The sequence below is a fragment of the Erpetoichthys calabaricus genome, chromosome 15 (assembly GCF_900747795.2).
Source record: "Erpetoichthys calabaricus chromosome 15, fErpCal1.3, whole genome shotgun sequence".
Taxonomy (NCBI): Eukaryota; Metazoa; Chordata; class Cladistia; order Polypteriformes; family Polypteridae; genus Erpetoichthys; species Erpetoichthys calabaricus.
The window spans coordinates 87,755,725-87,778,595 of NC_041408.2; the positions used below are offsets into that span (position 1 = coordinate 87,755,725).

Here is a 22,871-nt window from a genome sequence, read left to right on the forward strand (position 1 = left end):
ATATGTTACAGCCATTACGACAGACAGGCCACCAGCAATAAATACGTACAATGCAAGAAAATTGTATACAGTAAAATGTGTGTACAGTGACACTAAACTATGTACATGTAATAAGTACTGTACGTAAATAATTAATTATGGTTACTCACCAACAATGACACGACGACTTGCCCGATAGCGATGAGTTTAATTTTACTGCACTACCAAGGATAGCGTTACAGCTCTTCTAAAGGAGCCTCTTCAGGCGACTGTTTAGCACCGCCATTGTACTTCTTCCATCACTCTTCAATCCAAATCCCTAAAGCAGATTCCATCCAGACTACTGCCTTATCACGTCCACTTGCAACTCGTTTTGCACCCTGGTTAAAGGACACTGCGGCCGTAGATCTTATATGCTTTTCCTCCTTTTTAAATAAAAAGAATCGTGGATTCATTGATGCTGTAATGGTGTCCTGCAGCGGTGTAGCTGTTTCCTTCCTTCAACATATCCAAAACTTTTACCTTTTCTGCAATCATTTGCATCTTCTGTTGGCGCTTGGACACTGCTCCTGCAACAGTGGCAGTAACGTGCATTAATGCTGAATGAGTGAGATTAGACTTCCTGGTTAATGCAGCACTCCGTCGCTGAGCCAATCAGCAGAACACAGGAACTTCACCGAAGGCACTGATTGGGTAGCTTCTCAGCCATCCGCCAATAGCGTCCCTTGTTTGAATTCAAATGCGTCCCTTGTTTGAATTCAAATGGGTAAATCAACTGAGGAAGCACACGTACTGTAGACCGCAGACATCCGCGAAGCAGTGAAAAATCCGTGATATATATTCACATATGCTTACATTTAAAATCCGCGATGGAGTGAAGCCGCGAAAGACGAAGCGCGATATAGCGAGGGATCACTGTAATACGCTACTGTGGCTGACCATTTGTCTGTCCAGAATATTAAATCACCTGTAGCTCGTAAACCGTTTGACCTATTGACTTGAAATTTGGTACACATATACTACGTGATGTCTACTATTCACTTTCGAGGTGATGATTGATCTCCAAGGTTATTCCTCTTTTTATTTTTATTTTATTACAGAATCAACTCTCAGCAGCAGGCAGCAGGGCGGCCATGCGTACGGACGCCGTTCTCATTCCCTACCACCTTCACCATCATTTCCTGTACCTCTTCATATCTTAAATCACTCTTGAGGCAGATTGAAGACTTAAGGGTCAGCTTAAGTGAAAACTTAAAGAAACACATACTAAGTAATTGCAACATAAAAACTGACTTAATCAGTTTTAACACGAAAAGATGCAGACGAAAGAAGAGAAGAAGCAGGCCACTAGGTTGGAGAAAAGAAGAGCTGCTCAAGAAACAGCAAGCACATCAACCTCTGAGCAAATGAATGATAAACGTACACAGAAAGAGGAGGAAAACTATGAATGCTCCAGACAAGTGTATTCATGCCATTACTGGTGTAAAATAATATCATTTGGGCAAATGCAATGTTTCATATCCCATACCCAACAAATAACACAAACACACTCTACAAAATGCCTATTTATCCAAACACTGCATAGTTGAGTTTAAACCCTCACCCCTAGTAGCCGAAAGGTACTCAGGTACTCACAAAGTACTCAGAAGGCAGTGCAAAGCAAAGGCAGTGTATGTGTTTGGATTGAAGAAAGAAAAAGATAAATTTAGACACTAACACAACAGTCATCTTTAAATACAGACAGCTGAACAGTGCATATACTAGCGGACAATGGTAGAGCAAGTCATGTACTTATAGGATAAACTAAGTTTATCTAAAAAGAGCTATAAATACACATTGAAAGCTTCTCTATCACATCACCTTAATAAAGCAATAAATTCTGTAACAACCCTACTATAGTATTATGCTCAAAATGGTGGACCTATAAACAGGTTTTAACAACAGGAGACAAGGTCATAAAGTTAATAAAATCACAAAGGGCTAATTTAAATTTGAAACTAATAATCTCTATACCTAATTTATTGCATGATATAAATAACTTACAGAAAGGGTGCCGCTTTTCAAATGGAATATTGCAAGTTTCTGCCTTAAGGAAATTTGTATAAATTTAGGTCACCCACTGGCAAACAATCGATTGTGGATTTTAAAAAAATGTTAGTGCTGCTCTTATAATGTACAGCATGAATCATAATATATACTACAAAATCTACTTCCTTAGTGGAAAAATAACTACATAAAACTGACACTGACGGAAATGTAATTTGCAGACCGTATTAAATTCTGAAAAGTTCGCTCAAGAAATGCATTACTGTATAGTCAGATAATCTGGGATTATTGGAAAAGGAATAAACTTGCACAACTTGAGCATCTTTGAAAACATATATGCATTAGTACATTTGCCAAACATTAATATGATGTTTTGGCTAGTTTTGAGCAAATAATGCTCTCAGTAAATATCCTTTTTAAGCCTGTTTCTTTTATACTGCAAAGCGAAACTATTTTAGTCAAAGTATAATTTATTTAGAAATAGATTGAGTGTTTTTACTTAAAAAAAATTTAATTTCTCAGTAATCATGTAATTTCAAGTAATTAAAGGGTAATTAGATTTTATTATATGGTAGAGGATTCATGGCATGAATATGCAGTACTTAACGGTGATTATACTGCAATTGCTTTAGTTGCTTTCTGGAAGAAAGCCTTGAATCTTTTCCATTGAGAGACGAGCTTGTAGCTAAATTACGTACCACAATTTACCACTGTTCATAAAAACAATCCAGCAGACTAACCTTTACTACAAAACAACTTTGTTCATCCTATAAACATTCATTTATGGCAAAACAGCTTTGTTCTGCACTTAAACAGTCTTTTAACCAAAATATAATCAGTATCATAACAAGCTGGAACTGCGTAATTTTAGATTCAGCATCGTATTAGCTGGTAAAAAAAAGAATACTATTTCAAAAAAGAAATAAAAATAACAATTCAAACAAAGAAATAAAGGTTGTACATACCTTTCTGAAAATTTTTACTTTGTGTTGCCTACTGTCATCTAGATGCTCCGACTTTTCATGTATTCCTGCATTTATACTGTAACTGCCTGGAGAGACAGACACCGACTGTCCATATTTTTCATGCTTGACAATGAACTTGCTCTCATGATGTTGCTCTGGTTTTAAGTGCCCCTCCAGGGAACCATGCTGTTGTTTTACAGAGGGACTTTGCTCACTGGATTTACCTCTGTTATCTTCTTCAGCACAGCATTTTAAACAAATAAATTCCTCATCTTCCTGTTCCATTTGTTGTGCCTGAGCCAGGCCTAGACCCACACAGTCACCATGAAACCAATCGTCACAGCGACCACATCCCACCATGAACCTTAAACAGTAAGACAAAAAAAAATGTTTATGATTTTGTTGACTACTGAGATGAACAAAATGTTTTCACTAAATGTTTTGACTAACAAAACAATGGTGAAACACACTCAACTAATTCAATTACAACTCATACTTTCTAGAACTGGTGCAGCAGTTTATATGTTTAACAAATTATTTATAGCTTAGCTCAAGAAAATGTTGTCTTAGTCCGGCTTGATTCATTTTCCATGAAAGCAATGTTAACATTATAAAACAACACTTTCCTCACTGTGTTTAAGAATATACTAATACGTTTCAGTTTAAATACAGCCATTATATTTTCAGGAGTATATGGTGCACCCTTCTACATTTTCAGAAAACCGGCACTTCTATTTGGTGCAGTGTATTGAGCTCATCCTACATGAGGAGTACTTGTGCCAGGTTTGCCTACATATGCTTTAAGCTGTAGCTAATTTCTTGTCGCCACTACTGTTATTTTTGTAAACAATTTCAGTTAAAGTGATTAATACCTTGTTCTCCTAAACACTGCGATCTCAGCACTGTTAACCGCAAACACACTGACACTCTATCTCCTACATGGAATTGCATCAGATATCTACACTGTAACATTGAGATTTCCAATATTCTGCTCTTCTAACAAAACCTGTCTGACTTGATACTGAATGTGCAATCTTTTTGTACAGAAACAAAAATGCTTGTTTGAAAACCATAACAAATGTGATTTGATTGGAAGATTTGTGAAAATCACTCATTTATCCTAACTTCCTCCTCCTCCTTTCGGCTGCTCCTTTTAGGAGATGCCACAGCAGATCTCCTTTCATATCTTTCTGTCCTCTGCATCTTGTTCAGTTACACCCATCACTTGCATGCCCTCTCTCAACACATCCATAAACCTTCTCTTAGGCCTTTCTCTTTTCCTCTTCCCTGGCAGCTCTATCCTTAGCATTCTTCTCCCAATATAGTCAGCATCTCTACTCTACACATGTCCAAACCAATGCAATCTTGGCTCTCTGACTTTGTCTCCCAATCGTCCAACTTGAGCTGACCCTCTAATGTCCTCACTTCTAATCCCGTCCATCTTCATCACACCAAATGCAAATCTTAACACCTTTAACGCTGCTACCTCCAGCTTTGTCTCCTGCTTTCTGGTCAGTGACACCGTCTCCAGCCCATATAACATAGCTGGTCTCACTACCGTCCTGTAGACCTTCCCTTTCACTCTTGCTGATACCCGTCTGTCACAAATCACTTCTGACACTCATCTCCACCTACTCCACCCTGTTTGCACTCATTTATCCTACCCTTACACTTAAAAAATGCAAGTCTCAAAAAATGAATGGATTATATAAATATACATTTTTCACTGTCCCATCTAAGTAAACATAGCCTTGCAGATCCAGATGTGTAATACATACATCTGGAGACAACAATTATTGAATTGTGCTTAAACGTAGGTGGGAACAATTAGACAGGTCACTGAGTGCCACATTTCTTAATCAAATCAACACCTCTTGAAGGCAGAACTCAAAGTAGGGGCAGCAATTAGCAATGGTGCTCTTGTTAATATCATCAAGCCGATGGCAAAGCTGTACTTACTATGGATAAACCTTCTATGGCTGAAGCATTTCCTAAAAGACCAGTTAAACATATATGAATATGTGTTGTGTATAAGCAGAACAACTTAGATGTGGTACAAGTAGAAATAACCTGTTGCAAGGGGTAGCGGGGCATTCTGTGAAAGTACATTATACTTTGGCTTAAAAAAACACCACTGGGTTAGTGGCAAACATGAATGATGTATGTTGTCTCTGCTGCTCACCTTTACAACATTACAGTCAGAGTTAATGTGAGGTTCAAAGAATTGGCAGCTTTTCTTTCATAAAAAGATGAATGATTAATATATATATCTGAACTAAACTTTGTGCCTTCACATCCAATTTACTGCACTCCCATTAAGAGCGCTTATAACAAAGAGCCACAGGAGACACTGACAGAAATACAGGATGTCTCACAGACTGTTTCTTTTCTCTCGTGGCTTGTTTCTTCTCCCCCTCTCTCGGTCTTCTTGAATAAAATGAAATTCACTTCCAGGGTATGTCAAGAAAGGCAGTCTGAGGTTAACCCCAAGAGGGTGATAAAATCTACTGGGGAACTACCCTATGATTTACATCCTTCAAAACCTCCTAGAATGGAGCAATAAATGCATGCATATCAGGTGGGACTAGAAGTCCCCGGTTTTCTGCATAAGATGTTATCTGAGCTGACAATCTTGAGTACTTCAAGAAGACAACTTGGAGTAACAAGGATAAGTAACATTAAAGACAACTTTCCAGAAATGGGTCAACCTAGGGGACCTTGTGTTGTTCACCATTAGTCAGAAGGTATTTCAACATCTTGCCTTAGACATCCCTATGTGCCGGTTAACTGCCCTGCAGTGTCCTGAGCAAACACTGCAGGCTTTCAGCAAGGCCGCAATGACTCCTTCCCCAGGGCTAGTGCAAATGCCTTATTGTCCTTCTAGGGCAGTGTAACTTACAGGATCTACCACACCCTACTACAACTGGAAAAGTAATTAAATTGTGGATTCAATTAGATATTTAACAACATTTAATATTCAAAAGTTAATATCTGAATGTTCAGCACTTTTACTATTTTCCGCAACTACTTCTGAACATTACATAAAGTTTGCTAAATCTACAGAACTCTTCCTAAACATGACTATGCTGACTAACCCATGTTGCCTTATGTCAACGAGCATGAGGAGAAAAACTGAGCAAGGATCAGAAGATGATGAGTTTAGGGTTTTTCACTGCTGTTTGTAAGTTGTTTGGTTTTACATTTTACACAGTACAACATCTAAAGGTAAAGCACGTTGCTGCATATGACAAGGCCTTCCATGCACATGCGGAGCCTGCAACATGCCCTCCCGCATTCCTGGCAAAATGGGTCTATGCTTTGTGCAAACTCCCATAGAATGCAAGCTACTGTGTTACATAGTGTATTAGTGAAGATGCTGACTAAAGGAGATAATAGCTGCTGTGACATACCATACTGCAAAAAACATTTTCACCAGTTGCCATCTTAAAAATATTTATACTTTGTCAGTGGTTAGATAACTACACTAACCAACCATAAAGTGACCCGTCCGTGAAGCTCAGTGCTCATCCACTCATCTCACACCACATTCACTCTAAACTGAAATGCTACAAGCAGGAAAAAAAGCAGCAGCCATTGTAGTTTTCTTTTGTGTGAATTATTCAATGTGTGTGCATCAGTTATTGGGTAAATTGCATTATTGGACATTTAATTTACATCTTCAAATTGTATTTTTGTTTAGCAGGTGAACAATGGGTAGTCTATGTACAGTACATTCATTTTGAATTAAAATATTTATAAATATGTTGTCCTAGTGATCTTTGAATCTGTTAGGATTATTGGAGAAAGTCAAATATACAACCGCATTACTCTGTGAGCTGAGGTTTAAAATCTGATAACAAAATATTAATAAAATAAAAATGTGTAATTTTATAATGCCAAATTTTAATACTGACATGTTACTTCACTGTTCACTGGGATTGAAAGTAATGTTTAAATAAGTAGCTGAAATGGCTCCATGTCTATCAAAATACCACAGTCCTCATCAGAACTCCAAATGCCCCCTTACAGACGATTCTCTGCCGCCAGCCGTATCTATCCACACCAGAGAGGATGAAGGATTCATGAAGCTGTTATGAACACTGAACGTAAAATATGAACTGTCCAAAGACGGATACTATACTTATGGTGGTGAATATTATCAAATAAAAACCAGCATGCATCTTACACACTGTTAAAAGAAAAAAATGTATTTGCAAATAATTTGGAATCTTAAGAAATTAAGCAAATCATAAAACAGTATACGTACTTGTGTTATAATCTGTGATTATTGCTGTAAAGAATCAAGAAGTCAATCTTTAAATATATAAAACAGTCAAACAGGGAGAACGAGAAAGTGATATAGAGCAGAAAGTTTACTGACTAGCAGGCACAGATGCCAACAAGGCAAGCTTGGTGTTGAAAGTAACAAAATACAGCAAATGTAAAGTCAAATATAAGTATAGGAGGTATCAAACAAAAATGTTTGGGAAAAAAAAAATACTTAAAATGTTTCTTGGAGGTACAGCTATTCAAGAAATTATTACATTTTGAAAGCATGAAAAAAAAACTTTTCTTCACTAATACTACAAAATACAGCAGGTTTTGGACTCTGTATAGTAAAGGTGTACACACGTCTATTTTGTGCTGATCTTCAATCTTTCTAAGATGTTTTGAGAACATGTTGAAAAACGCACAATATTGCAGTTTGGTTTACAATAATGACAATGTCAGTGTAAGTCCATTTCAGGTAAACTTTCACTCTCTCCCTTCTGGCAGTACAACTCTAACACAGTCAGCTCTTTGCTAATCGGGCACCCTTTTTCACTTTATATTTACTTGATGCACAGCACAGATTTGACTCGTTCATTAAAATCACTGGAGTACCATTATCTAGTGAAGTAGCAGTTGCTCAGCCTCATATATATGAAGTTATCTGGATTGCTTTAAACATCATACTTACCGTATAAGCTCACATATAAGTTGGGTCTTGAAACCTGAAAAATCGATCATAAAATCATACACCGACTTAAATTCCTGTTCAAAAATGCGACAATTAATTTATTTTTTTTTACATCTTCTTGCCTCCTCCAATCTCGCATCAGTTTCTCAGATGCTTCGAATTTTGTTACAGCAGCACAGTTACCAATTTCTTTCGCTACTTCAACGACATTTAATTTAAAACCAGCTTCATATTTTCTTCTGATCGAACATTCCATCGTAGATAAGGGATGCTCTTACGATAAAGGTGTATGAGGGGGTGAGATATAAAAAACACAAATCAGTGCAAACGTTGCTTCGGAATAGTTTGGATATTACCGTGTAGTCACGTAGGCACAATAGAATGCGCGAGAGAGAGAGAGAGAGAGAGAGAGAGAGAGGATAGGAGCATGCGCTGATACAGTGCATTGCCGCACCCACATAGAAAAAAAGGCTGTGTGCTCAGTGGTTACTCTGTCAGGTAGGCGTTAGCATATCATAATCCATACTACCAATAGCTTGAGTTTTCCGCATTTCGACTTATATGACCAACATTATAAAATACCAGAAATTATACTGTAAAATCAAGTCCCGACTTATCCGCGGGAGAGCTTATCTGCGAGTATATATGGTAACTACTAAAAAAAACATTAGTAAAAACTAGATATGTGTTTGGTTTTTTGAAAAAAACAGACTGTCCAAAGCTACAACAATACAAAAAATATTTGATGAAAGTACAGAAAACACTCGGCACATATATGAATAGTATGCCATGACTAAAGGCCCTATCATATTATATGACTTTTCCAGTTATTTTTCAGTCACAGACTTTAATCATAAAATCTTAATGGGTAGAGAGTAGTTGCAGTGTACTCCAATGATCGCCCATTGTGTAGTCTGGCACATCCAGCGACTCAATCCAATTCATTTGTCTTAAGTCGCAGAGTCAGGCACCAAACATGACAGAGAGTTGAGAACCAAAGTGTGCTCAGCCAGAAGAAGAATGCATATAAAAGCAACAACAAGGAGTAAGGAATCCTGGTGTTTAAGGCTTCATAAACAGATGAGAGGCCCGTCTGTCGGACATCTCCTGTTTTATGTTCTACGAAAAAGAAAAAAAAAGGGGGTAATTTATTGGGACTGAGATTGTGGCTGGACTCACCATAAACAGAAAGCATGTGTAAAGCACCAGCTTTGACAGGCAGCACATTACTGCCTGTAAGAAAAAAAAAAGTCAAAAATCGCAATACTTCGTAAATGTGAAACAGTGCTAAAAGTCTGCATGGAGTTCTGTAATTTGTCGTATCCTGTGATTTCTACTTATGCAGTCTGAAATGCTCAGATGATGAAATCAGCAACCGAAGTCATCAAGTCTCACATCCCCTCTAAAGAGAAGCTGTGTAATGAGTCACCAGCTTAAAGTACAGACTTTAACTGCAAGTCTAGACTAGTATTATGCTAGGACTAATTCTGGGTGAGTCTAGAGATGTCAGGATGTTTCCTGAATGTACAAATGGTCAGAAAACACTCTCACAAAATGAAATGTCAGTTAACTGACAAAAGACTTAGGGGCAAACTTGGTCCGAAAAGTCTTGTAACAAAAGAGACTTTGAAGAGCCGTGAATCTGCCACTAATGGCTGGTGTCCAATTTTGACAGTACTGACTATGCAGTTCTTATTTGTCAATTACTAAAAAGAAGCTGTCAATGAGAAAATTTAATATGTATTAATCATTATATATCACTATTCTAAAACCCATGCTAAACCCCACCCTTTAGAAAAGTGATACATCATCATTTATTATTTACACATATTAAACTTATTCACTGAAAGTTTCTTTTCAATAATTCAGAAATAAATAATGCTTAGTTAGTATGACCATGCATCACTTTTCTATTACATTCACAGACAGGGGATATGAGGAGTCCTTCCCTCAGTCAAAGATTAAAATCATATCCTCCTTCGTATACTACTACTGTGAACATGATTAGAGTAGAAAAGGGGCAGAGTTTTAAAGAGTTTACAGATGCAGGCAGCAAGTTCCACTATGAATTTCTTCATAATGTTTATGCAAAAAAGTTGAAGGTGGACCAAACACTGCCATCTGACTGGTCGCAATTTTCAAAAACACACTATTTTGTTTTATAAAAATGTGAGATTTGTTGCATATTATGAAAATAACTTAATTTTGTTTTGTTATCTAAAAAGATACATTTTTGAACCTTAAAGATCTTTCTTGATAAAACGTATACAAAAAACTAACTGTTCAAAACTGAAAAGTAAACCATTCATTGCAATATTTTCATAAAATTGTGATGAGTTCATGATTTAAAAAAAAAAAAAAAAAAATTTAAATTTAATTGAAAAGTAATTAGAAATTCACCTGTTGCCATGAGGTTTTTTACAAAGACCACAGTTATGCTTGTTGGCGTGCCAAACAAGTTCAATTTCACTGGAGTCTGCATCGTCAACACTTTCCTTTTTAACAACAGGTGCATTGTCGGGGATGAACAAAGGTGGCTCATCCAAAGAAATGCTTTTGCTGCTTCTGCGCTGCCTCTGAAATCCCTTTTCCATTTTTTTTAATTTATGCTTTTCTCTGTCATCATTATCTGCTGTGTCATCCTTCTGAACAGAGCTCAATTTTCCATGAGACACATGGGCACTCTGTTGCTTGTGGCTGCCAAGAGACAATGGTCTTACTTGGGAGTGAGCAGGTTTTGAAACTGTCGGCTGCGATTCCAATGAATGGTCCTCACGTACAAAATCAGGCTCACAGGGCTGCTTTGTCGAAGACTTACTTGAATCAGAAAGACTAATACGCTTGCTCAACGATGACTTCTGTATTTGTCTGATTTGAACTTTATTATCTGGGGTTGCCAGTTTTGTCTTCACGTCCTGACCAGGGAGAGTTTTTTGTAGTTTGCTTGGTCCTTGCTGAATATGTGTTTTTTGGTCACTTGTTTTCCGTTTTACTGCCATCAAAATCTGCTTCTGTGTGGTCCCCTGAGAATTATGAATGTCAGCCCTTGGAAGTACCTGTGGCAAAGACTTCTTTTCTTCTGTTGTCTCTGAATGTGTTTTCGGTAATGTTTTTCCATGTGATTTCAAACTAGATTTCAATGGTTTTGATTTGAACAGCTGCTTCTTTGACTGAACCTGATCGTGTTTGTTGTGATCTCCCTCGTTCTTTTTACTTGATGTTGAATTAGTCCTTTCACACAAAGCAGCTTCTCCTTCTTGCTCAGAATCACAGCATTTTTGACTCCCTGAAGGCTCATAGTTTTCAGTGCTGCAAGTTTCAACTTGGTTGTGTTCTTTTTGAGATTTTGTAGCAGAATGTTCAGTGATACAAACAGACTCGGTCATTTCACACTCTGTACTGCAAGTGTTTTCTATATCTTTATTATCTTGTTGAGCTTTGTTTGGGTTTTCACTAGGTCCATGTTCAGAGGAAACAAGGCTTTCCTCAAAATCTGTTTTAGTAACAGAACTATCTTTACTTGTATCTTTTTCTTTTTGTGTTTGAAATGTTTCCAAATGGGTACTACTGTCATTTTTAGTCAACTTTTCCCCTTCTCCTCTTAAAACATTTTGATTATCCTCATAAGTAGAATGGTCTTCATTTTGCACTGTCCCTTGCAAAATTAAAGGAGCACTTTGAGATTTTTCTGAATTCTCAGAGACCTCATCTGTTTTTTTGATATTGGTAAAATCTTCAGGTTCACTCTCCTTCTGTGGCATAACGTCACACTTCTCTGTGTTGATAGTCAATGAATCAATAACATCTGTAACCTTTTGTTCACACTCTTCGGCTTCCTTCTTTTCTATTTCCATGTCTAACAAACCTGAATCTAACTCTTGGGTTGAAGTTTGTTTTTTCTGTACTCCTTTTTTCGCAGTGGGAGATTTGGTGGGTGACTTTTTAACAGTCTGGGAAGTTAAAGCAGTTGAACGCCTGGCTAATGTGCTCTCTCTCATACTCCTCACTGGTTCTGAAAGCAAAAGGAATCATAGTTATTTTGTTGTTCAGAGTTTAGTTGAAAATACAGGCTACAGAACAAGATCAGGTGACGCAGTGGTAGTGCTGCTGTTTTGCAGTAAGGAGACTGTTGAAGATTGTGGGTTCGCTTCCCGGTTCCTCCCTGTGTGGATAGCGCTTTGAGTACTGAGAAAAGCGCTATATAAATGTAATGGATTATTATTATTATTATTATCTTCAGTGTTGAAGAATGTCTATGTAAAATGAACTGTGCTCTAGACTAATCTGCCTGCTAGACTAAAAAAATGAATAAACAAAATAATGTATACATTTGTAAATAAATGCCTTCTAAATTTGAGCTTTGTTCTAAGTCTGTGATAAAAAGCATGCTGGAGTACTACATACACAGTGTATTTATTTTAAACTGATATGTTTTATTGAAGCCATGCTTCGGATTTAGTTTTTGCACTTCTGTATTCAGTATCTTCAGGTGCTGCAAAACAGATCTGGCCACCTTAATCATTCAACTTAATAAATGTGTATATTTTTCAATTACACTAACAATCTTTACCTTGTGACTGCAGACGTGGTGATTTTCTAGTTGACTGTGGAGAAGTATTTAGAGTTCTGGTTTTCATATTCTTACTAGGGATGATCAAGTCTTCCTCAATGGCATCATGACCAGTTTCCTTCAAATGTCCTTCCTGAATAATGTCTTCAATTTCAACAACTATATTTTTAAAAGAGAGCAAATTTCTCAAAAGATAGAGCTACGTAGAAAGAGGTAATAATCACTTGACAACAAACTAAACATACATAAAAGCTGTAAACCTGTAATCCTACTTTAACACAATAAAACTGATAAAATTATTGCTTATCCAATAAATATTTGTTTGTTTAGTAAGATCCTAGTAGCGTAAACAAATCTTACTAATCTGGAAGTTTACATATCATGTTTAAAAAATAACTAATACATTATGTATAAGAGAATAAAAATGTTTTTTAATTAAACCATATTCATATTTTATGTTTTGTTTTAACTGTTGTATTTGTACTGTATTTGCTGTTCAGCGCTCTGTGACCTTTTGTCTGTGAAGGGTGTTATATAAATAAACTACTACTACTAAACTGCAAGTATATTTATGTTAACATTTTTAAATAATAAAACTGTTAAAACAACAATTTAAATGCATGCTCTCTATAGTACTACAATAAAAATTAATTATATGTTCATTTACTCAGATCCTTTAAAAAACACACATTCCCTGCAACATTATACCGTGTAACAGATGTAACAGGAGTGTCAATCTCAGATCATGTGGGTCCACTGATTTCAAAACATATTAACAATGACAAACATCAAATAGGAGATAGAAGGAAACAATGGAATAACTTTTTATACTTAAAAAAAAGAAAAAAATTAAACATGGCATCCATTACTAAGTCTCTGAACGTGAGGTAGAAGTTAAGCCGTATGTCATTGAACTTGTCAAAACATGACATACGAGAGAAGTCGCATCTCGGTATACAGCCATTATAGATGCAAACAGCTTGCTGCCAAACTTTGCTTCTGCATCTCAATTACCTACTCTACTGCTGCCATCCTGTAGATTGCTAAACAATTTTTTTGGTGGCAACTGCTTGCTGAAAATAGTGTTAGAAATACACAGTCTGTAGTTATATTGTCGTGGAAAAGGTACAAAGATGCTGATGTTCTGAAACAACTACATTTATTGCAAAATGAATATTCTGATGATAATGATAGTGATCAAGATAGTGACAATCAACCAGATGATATGAAACCTGTAGGCTTTTGTACTGATGCAAAACTAGCTGCCACAAAAGCATTTCTTCATCACAAGGCGTCCAACTTGTCATAAGTTTCAGGACAGCACTACATGGACATTCTACTGCCCACTGACTGCAAACAGTCACCAACTACCAAATGTGTTGTGTGTGACAAGTACGGTGGACGGTGAACACAAACACATATTATTGGCACACATGCTTCTAAGCTTGCATTTTACATGTTATTCATGAAAATAAAGCACTTAACAGTTTCTTTACATTTTTGACAGTTATTGTTGATAATAAAACTGTTACTTTCTAACACTTTTCTTTATGAGTTCTGATAGAGTTCATTATTTATCATATATGCATAGACCTATACTGCAGCAACCTGGTAATAAGTAGTCCAGCATCAATGTATTAAGCAAATTAAGCTATGAGGAGATCTTACTTAATAAGGAGAAAAATAAGAATGTAAATGCTGTGAGTAAAAAGTTTTTAAAGTCTATTGCCTTTAAAAACCAAATCAAAACATATTTACCTGGATTAGGCGAGTTTGAAAATGTGTGTATGTGGCTAGGAAATAACCATTTATTGGTATAGTAGAATGCTCATAAACAGGAAATATTTGAGTTGGGATAAAATCTGTGAATACAAAATTGCTGTAAAATTCTCAATATTTAGCATAATGGAATGAGGTACTTTTTTTCTTTAAATGAAACATCACAAAATATATACCTAAAAAGATAATATCAAGGACATAAAAGGTTGTATTTGTTTAACATTCATTGATAATTAAAAATAATAGTTTAAATTGTTCACTTCAAGCTCCACCATGATGAACGTTTTACTGAGCAGTTCTCCCAACAGGTATTTGCACAAGTGAACAGATCCTATCAAAATTTTGCAAGAAGAAAAATGTAGTTTCAAAGCAATGTGGTGTTTTCTCTTACGGTATGTATGTGGTATCTGGTATCTATATTATGTAAGTGATATATAAAACGTAAAACTACCAGTCAAATGTTTTAGAACACCCCTAATTTTCCAGTTAGTATTGAAATGTAACCAACTCAAGTCCTGTGAAAAACCTGAAATTCTACAAAGTGGAAAAATGCCAGAGGTTTTAATAATAATAATAAAAAAAAAAAAAGTTTACATCACAAATAACTGAAAAATTTAATTTTCAGCTAGTATAAATATAAACATATATTCAAACATGCAAATATCAATACAAAAAGTAACAAGCAATGTTATAATGTTAATAGTAAATGCATTCATATTCATACTTTTAAATTAATTTGATAACTGGATACCTGCTGAACTAGCGGCTTGAAAGTTGGTTTCATCATTATCTAAAAGGTGAAACTGGGTACTAGCAGATCCAAGCATGGGATCCTTGTCACTCAACATGTTCTTCAGCGAGTCTTCTAGTAAGCTGTGACCTGCTCCAAATTCATCACTGACTTCACTTTCCAAGTTTGGGCCCTGAAGTAAGGTGTCATCCAACTGGTCACTGGGGATTAAATGGTTAAAGGTGTCAACTATATCCATGAATGCTGTCCTGATTCTTTCAATTCTGCAGAAATAAAAGAATATACATTGAGCTTGTTACAAAAAGCCCAAGTCTTTCCTCAAAAACGTTTCAACTTCAGAAAAGTGAAAACAAGATCTAACATAACCTCAACTGCTCATAAAACTGCAGATCTATTGAAACCATTGTGAAAGTATTTCTGGAACATTATTAAACTAAATTTTAATGGCAGAACAGAACATATATTTGGTTTAAACAAGGGAAAAAAATAAGCGCACACTATTCATAGTGTGTATAGTTAACTGTGCATTAAACACGCACATAATTTACAAACCTATTCTTGTCATAGCACACAGTAACTGTTCCATTTATTCGATTCCTGTTATCTTTTTATCTTTAAATGAGTGACTAGACAAGTCCACACATAAGCTACTGGACCCAGTCTTAAGTCTATGTGCTATTAGGAAAGGACAAATACAGTAAGCTGAGCTTTCTCAGTTTTCATCTATCAAAGATGAAGAGGTCACAAGATCAAACTGTTTTGAAATTATGAAGTGAATTTCTCTTCAACACAAATGGAAAATGGCCACAGGGAAATTTCACAGTTTCTTCACAGCAGGATGTTAACAATTAACCACCTCTCAAAATGGATTTAAACTGAACAATCTTATCATATGCATTGTTAATTTAAAATTCAATTGGGAAGTTTAACTGTCTTACGGACGCACTTAAAGGCCTGATTCAGACCTGTGCATATGCAGAGACCCATGTATCTACGTGATTCAACATGCCATTTTTGTGTGATTATCTTTTCATGTGCTAATTCCACACGTGCCTCCCTGGCTTTTGTGATCAAATAAAGATTCCTCTGGTTGGTTTTAAACAGGGAGAGAGAGAGAGAGAGAGAGAGAGAGAGAGAGAGAGAGAGAGAGAGAGAGAGAGATGGAGAAATTTCCTGTCATACGTGTCACGTGGAGACATTTTGATTGAGTCTTATGACGTGTTGTAGTGTTCTAGGCCTTTCCAATTATTATGATGGCAATCGTGACATGCATCTGAGACACTGTTGATGTTGGGAACATTCCTGCAAGGTTCCTGGAGTGTGTGTTTGCTCAGCATCACCAGCAGGAAACACTAAAGGGAAGGCTGCTAGAGAACCGCAAGTAGCAGGTTTCCTGTTTTGTGTGTTATCTTGCAAAAAGAAAAAAAAATGCACTAAGAGGCATGAGTTTCTGGCACTCTATATATGGAAAATGTACATCAGGTTATTTTTTTTAATGCAACGTATTTCTCACCAGTGATATGATGGGAGGCCATAGAATAAGATACACTTTAATGGTGCCCCGCAGACAATATGCATTATGCAATTGTAAAAATAACACAGGAAAACATGAAGTGTACATGTGCCCTAATACAATGAACTCTGTTAATTTAAAAAGACACAAGGATATTTAAACTGCAGGTCACACCTTCACAAACATGATCGATGTTGTTGATGGCAAGGGTTCGATCTGACAGTGTTCTGAAAAGGTTAATAACTTACAGAACCTAACAGGCTAGGTTGGTTTAGAGTAAACTGCATCCATATGAGCTCCCACCACGCTGCTTGACAGTGGCTTTGAGCTTTAGGTCCCATTGGTGTGCAAGATTGCACAGGCCATCCCACAATGCTGTTTGGGTAAACCCTAGGATTTCCCTGTGTTTTTATTACTAGATCGTTTAGTCATCTGGAAAAATATCAATCCCACACCACATGGTGGCACATGCTATAGTAAGACTTCCTAGTTAGTGTATGTAGGTTTTTGACCTCTTTGATTATATTTAAAATAATAATTGGAATATTAACAAAGCACATTTGTACTTGTACAGATAATGAATTAAAGTTGTAAAAGACAGTGTTTCTGTTAAAACAGAATAATGTAATATAAATATTGTGTATTACAAGTAAGTTTTAGCCACTGATAAGGTCATACTACTATAGATTTACTTGCTTGATTTACACAAAGTTCATTGTGAGAGGTGGAAAAAGAGATCTTTCATGTTTCGTTTATTTTTTTTATTTATTAATTTTTTTAAGTGTTTTTGGCGAGAGAAGTCTAGACACATGCTAAATGACTCAAATGGGACATTACCATAATACGATAGGGTAGTGAAAATAAATGTGCTGCTTGTGGAATGGCACAACAAATGAATGCATATTCTCACTGGTATAAATAAATCTTCCATTACAAAAATAATAATAATAATAATAATAATAATTTAAAATCCAAGGAAGAATAAGTGTACCTACCTAACCCTCTTTCTTTAACCACTTGATTAAACAGATCATTTTATTTAATACGCAATATAACATTAACACTGATGTACATGATGCTTCAGTTGCTACAATCACCTGTCTTTATTGGGAGTCTGGTGTAAGGCTACTGTAGATTTGCCTTTTAATATTAGTTTTTATTTCTGATCTTACTTGGAAATTCAATTCAGTTTTAGTTTTCCTTCATCGTGTAATTTTAGTTTTAATTTAGTTTTTATTTCTCAAAAACATTTTTATATATATATAAGCTTCATTTTTAGTAATTATGGTATGGTTAAAGAGCTACAATGGAGTTTAGTTTTGTGTCACAATCAGACAGAACTGTAGACTTAATGGCTTTGGATACGAGTTTAATGATCGTGGAAGCTTAATACACTACATGGTTTCAAGGGACTTTGTTTTAAAGTTAAAAGGGTGAAAGATATAACAGAAATATTTATTCAAAAACCAAACATGAAATTCATATTAATATATTTTGATTAATTTCGGGACCCCTGCAGCCCATGTTAGCCCTTGCACACATCTGGGCATAACGAAAACTAAAAATATTCTTAGTCAAATATTTTATTTCAGTTAGTCTTTTCAGCCACTTTAACAGATTCATTTTATGTTAGTTTTACATTTCAGTTTTGTTAATTATTTTATTTCAGTTTATGAAAATGTTTTTTATTAGTAGTTTCAGTTTCAGTTTTGATTTTAGTTTTCATTAACTATAATAACCTTGGTCTGTAGTAGTCGTCACAAATTCTGAAATTCCGAACTTCAATACTATCCTTATAAAAATATTAATATTCATTACCATTTTCAATATCTTGTGGCGAGGGAGAGAGAGCGATGCATACAAAATATTTTTTTGAAAAGAGATAAAACTATAGAAGATGATTATTGTTGCATTATTCAAAAGTCTCTGAGACTGTCACACATTGAAAAGTCAATGAAAAATGCCCAGTAGTGCAGTGTTCTGTAAACATTAATAATAGTTTACAAATTTTGCATTAATGAAAACAGCATTATTGTTGAGGTAGAATTCTTGTTCAAAACCCTCCTATACTGTCACACATTCACAAGCCAGTAAAATGGAAGTACACACTTCTCACGTAACAACACTGTTGATTTGACTTGCAGAAACATTAAGAAAGCCACAATGTTTTCAAGAGTGTCAAAAACTTAGGTCTATGTCCAAACTACTATGATTTTATTTAAAAAACACACCTACTAGCATGATTATGAAAGTATCTCCACCTACAATGAAATGACAGAAAACGTATATAACTTAGCTGTTCACCTACACTGGACATGCACACATTGACAGAAAAATCTTTAACGGGATAGTAATGCCGCAGTCCACATGGTTTACTGCAAAACTATAGTGAACAGTAAATGATTTGCCTTGTGTGTGTGTGTGTGTGTGTATGCAGCATTCAAACTGTACAAAACGCAACTCTGATGCATACAGGCAAGTAACAAAAAAGCAACTCCTCTGTGTTCGCTATATTGGAATATGGTTTTCTTCCATGAAGGGTGACCAATTCGAGGACTGAGACATTGTAATGAAGAGGATCCAATCAGGGAAGGGCCAGTAATGAGCACAAACCAATCAGAGTGCATCTGGAGTCTGCATTTTCAAAATACTTGATTTCACCCATTCACACTGCCATACTGAGCCAGTGTTTTAATGAAACATACCATTCTGGACAGCATTTTCAAAAGTCTTCATTTGTGGGAATTAAAAACGGCAGGATAGTGTGGATGAAAGGTGAGATCAATGCCTGTGATTTTAAACTAAAACATACTGGTGTGAATGAAGCCTAACAAGCAATCTGAAAATACAGTCATATGAAAAAGTTTGGGAGCTCCTCTTAATTCTTTGGATTTTTGTTTCTCATTGGCTGAGCTTTCAAAGTAGCAACTTCCTTTTAATACATGACATGCCTTATGGAAACAGTAGTTTTTCAGAAGTGACATTAAGTTTATTGGATTAACAGAAAATATGCAATATGAATCATAACAAAATTAGACAGGTGCATAAATGTGGGCACCCCAACAGAGATATGACATCAATACTTAGTTGAGCCTCCTTTTGTCCTCTAGACCAGGGGTCCCCAACCACCAATTACGTGACCCACTACTGGGCCGCGAGAGAACTGCCGGCAACGGAGACTCACTCAGACTTTTCAGAACGCTAGGCGGGTGGGGCTTTGCAGCGGCACAGAGAGAGGAGAGAGATCGAGGTGAGAGAGTATTACAACAAAGTATTTTTATGGTCCCGACAGTTTCCCCATATGACACGAGACTATAGAAATCTCGTTACTACGAAGTACATTCAGCAAATGCTTTCATTACAACGAAGTGACCTTGAATTGCTTGAATGAATCATCCACAGAGAAGTTAAATCTGTGGTCACAGCTCAGTTGTACACATTTACACAACGATCTCCAAACAGAAACATTGTAAAAAAAATAAAAAAAAAAAATCTTTCTTTGAACTTTCCTCGTACTGTTTTTTTTTTTTTTTGATGTTTTTGTTTTCTGTGGTTTTCAGTGATACCTTTTGCTTATTGCTTGTCAACATTTGAAAAACATCCATTGGAATTTAACTCATTGTCACCCTCCTATAGAAACTGCAGACACAAAAAAAACGATAACAGTGTTAATGTTTGTGATGTGCAGTCTGTTGGAATGGCAAATGCAAAGCATATGTCTTTGTTATATTCAAAAAAAGAAGAAAAACATCGGGTTGCAAACGTATGCGAACTGCTTAAGAACTTAATAATAACAGAAATGTTATGTAAATTGTGTATAAGACTGCGCCCACACCCCAACATCAACCCCCCACCCCGGACCGGTCCGTGGAAAAATTGCATCTAATAAAGTAGTCCTTGCTGTCAAAAAGGTTGGGGACCACTGCTCTAGACGCTGTCCTCCTATAGCCTTTGATGAGTGTCTGGATTCTGGATGGAGGTATTTTTGACCATTCTTCCATACAAAATCTCTCCAGTTAAGTTCAATTTGATGGACAGCCTGCTTCAAATCATCCCATAGATTTTCCATGATATTCAAGTCAGGGGACTGTGACGGCCATTCCAGAACATTGTACTTCTCCCTCTGCATGAATGCCTTTGTAGATTTCAAACTATGTTTTGGGTTTTTATTGGAATGCGGTGTTCTTCTTCCGCCATGCAAAGTGCTTTTGTTCTGACCAAATAACTCCATTTTTGTGTGATCAGTCCAAAGCACTTTGTTCCAAAATTAATCTGGCTTGTCTACATGAGCATTTGTGTACAACAAGCGACTGTTTGTGGTGTGAGTGCAGAAAGGGCTTCTTTCACATCACCCTGCCATACAGATGTTCTTTGTGCAAATTGCACTGAATTGTAGAACGATGTACAGATACACCATCTGCAGCAAGATGTTCTTGCAGGTCTTTGGAGGTGATCTGTGGGTTGTCTGTAACCATTCTCACAATCCTGTGCATATGCCGCTCCTGTATTTTTCTTGGCCTGCCAGACCTGCTGGGTTTATCAGCAACTGTGCCTGTGGCCTTCCTTTTCCTGATTACATGCCTTACAGTTGAAACTGACAGTTGAAACCTCTGAGATAGCTTTTTGTAGCCTTCCCCTAAACCACGAGACTCAACAATCTTTGTTTTCAGATCTTTGGAGAGTTGCTTTGAGGATCCCATGCTGTCACTATTCAGAGGAGAGTCAAAGGGAAGCACAACTTACAACTGACCACCTTAAATACCTTTATATCTCATGATTGGACACACCCGTCTATGAAGGCTTAACAAGCTCATCCATCCAATTTGATGTTGCAATTAATCAGCATTGAGTAGTGACAGGCAGTCAAATCAGCAAAATGACAAGGGGACCCACATTTGTGCACAGCCAGTTTTTCACATTTGATTTAATTTCATACAACTAAACACTGCTTTACTAAAAATCTTTGTTCGGAAAACACGGCAGTACTCAGATGTTCCTAGGAAATGAAAGACATACCACTGTTATCTTTTTTGTTGAAAGGAGAGTCAATTATTATGCAGGCTGAGGGGGGTTCCCAAACTTTTTCATATTTCACAATTAGTAGTCATCTGCAAGAGCAGCAGTTACATACATATATATGTTAACATTGTATGCTTTTAAAAGGCAATGAATGTATTTGATTAAGGTTATTTCGCATAACAAGTAACTCCCTTACTTTAAAAGTATGTTTTAAGCAAACTGGTGTTGTGCAAAAGCAACATCTTTAAGTAAAGTGAAATAACAAACAATATAGATTTTAACATAACACAAAATTAAATATCCATAGCAAGAACTCCAAAATATTCACCTTTTTGATTCACTTAAGTTATCCCATTTTCAAAACCCTTAAGTGTTGACTTTACCAAACGCAGTTACCACAATTTGATGGATCTTGCCTCATGAAATTAAAAAGAAGAGGAGATACATGGAATAAAAGCATTTTCTTTTTTGTAGCGTGTTCATCACATGCAACATGCACAGACAGGTACATCTCTACTAAACAAAGCAATAACCAAAATGCACTACCTTCAATAAGTAATATGAAACGTCAACATACTGCAGTGTGCACCAACCACCCATGATAATTCATATTAAGAGAGTTAGTTCCAGATGGTTTAATTTCTATTTTAACTTTTCACTTTTAGAAATAGAGAAAAAAGTGTGTGGGCAAAGCAGGATTTAGCAAGAAATTCCTGGCAGCAGAGATATCAGATTTTTTTTTTCTTCAGTTGCCATTTTCTTTTCAGTTTACTTAAAGAATGTCATCATGTTGTGTAATTTGTTACATTAACTATGAATAAAAGCTGAAAGATGTTGGGGAAGATGCTAAACATCAGATCGGGAATAAACTAGAGACTGCGAATAGAAGCATTTGTAAGGCACATAAATTATGGCATAGCATACACATGCTTATGGATTACAAATTAAAGTCTACTCCAATCAAATCCAATCCTTCTGTCCTAGATTAGATTAGATAAACTATTAATCCCAAGGGAAAACTCAGATGCATACAGAATAAAATAAACAAGGATAGACTCAGAGGGCAGATAATACATCTATCCATCCATTTTCCAACCCACTGAATTCGAACACAGGGCCACGGGGGTCTGCTGGAGCCAATCCCAGCCAACACAGGACGCAAGGCAGGAACCAATCCTGGGCAGGGCATCAACCCACCGCAGGACACACACACACACACACACACACACACACACACACAAACACACCAATCAATAAATAAAGTATCACGCAGATATTTCAAAATGAAC

The 22,871-nt window shown here is 36.3% G+C and overlaps 1 protein-coding gene across 6 annotated transcripts in view; it reads right to left on the reverse strand.

Annotated features, from left to right (window-relative positions):
• The window catches only part of phf3 (PHD finger protein 3), an 85,871-nt gene that overhangs the window by 40,732 nt on the left and 22,268 nt on the right, over window positions 1-22,871 (reverse strand). For 2 of the 6 annotated variants that reach the window (XM_028820748.2, XM_028820747.2), the window contains exons 2-5: window positions 15,051-15,313; window positions 12,521-12,679; window positions 10,351-11,962; window positions 2,991-3,354 (exon numbers count right to left, since the gene is read on the reverse strand). In XM_028820748.2, the coding sequence (XP_028676581.2) occupies window positions 2,991-3,354; window positions 10,351-11,962; window positions 12,521-12,679; window positions 15,051-15,288 (2,373 nt within the window). In that variant the 5' untranslated portion in view covers window positions 15,289-15,313. Of the gene's footprint in view, window positions 1-2,990; window positions 3,355-10,350; window positions 11,963-12,520; window positions 12,680-15,050; window positions 15,314-21,910; window positions 21,999-22,871 lie in introns of all 6 variants that reach the window. The other 4 variants (XM_051919116.1, XM_051919117.1, XM_028820749.2 and 1 more) reach the window with 4 other exon arrangements.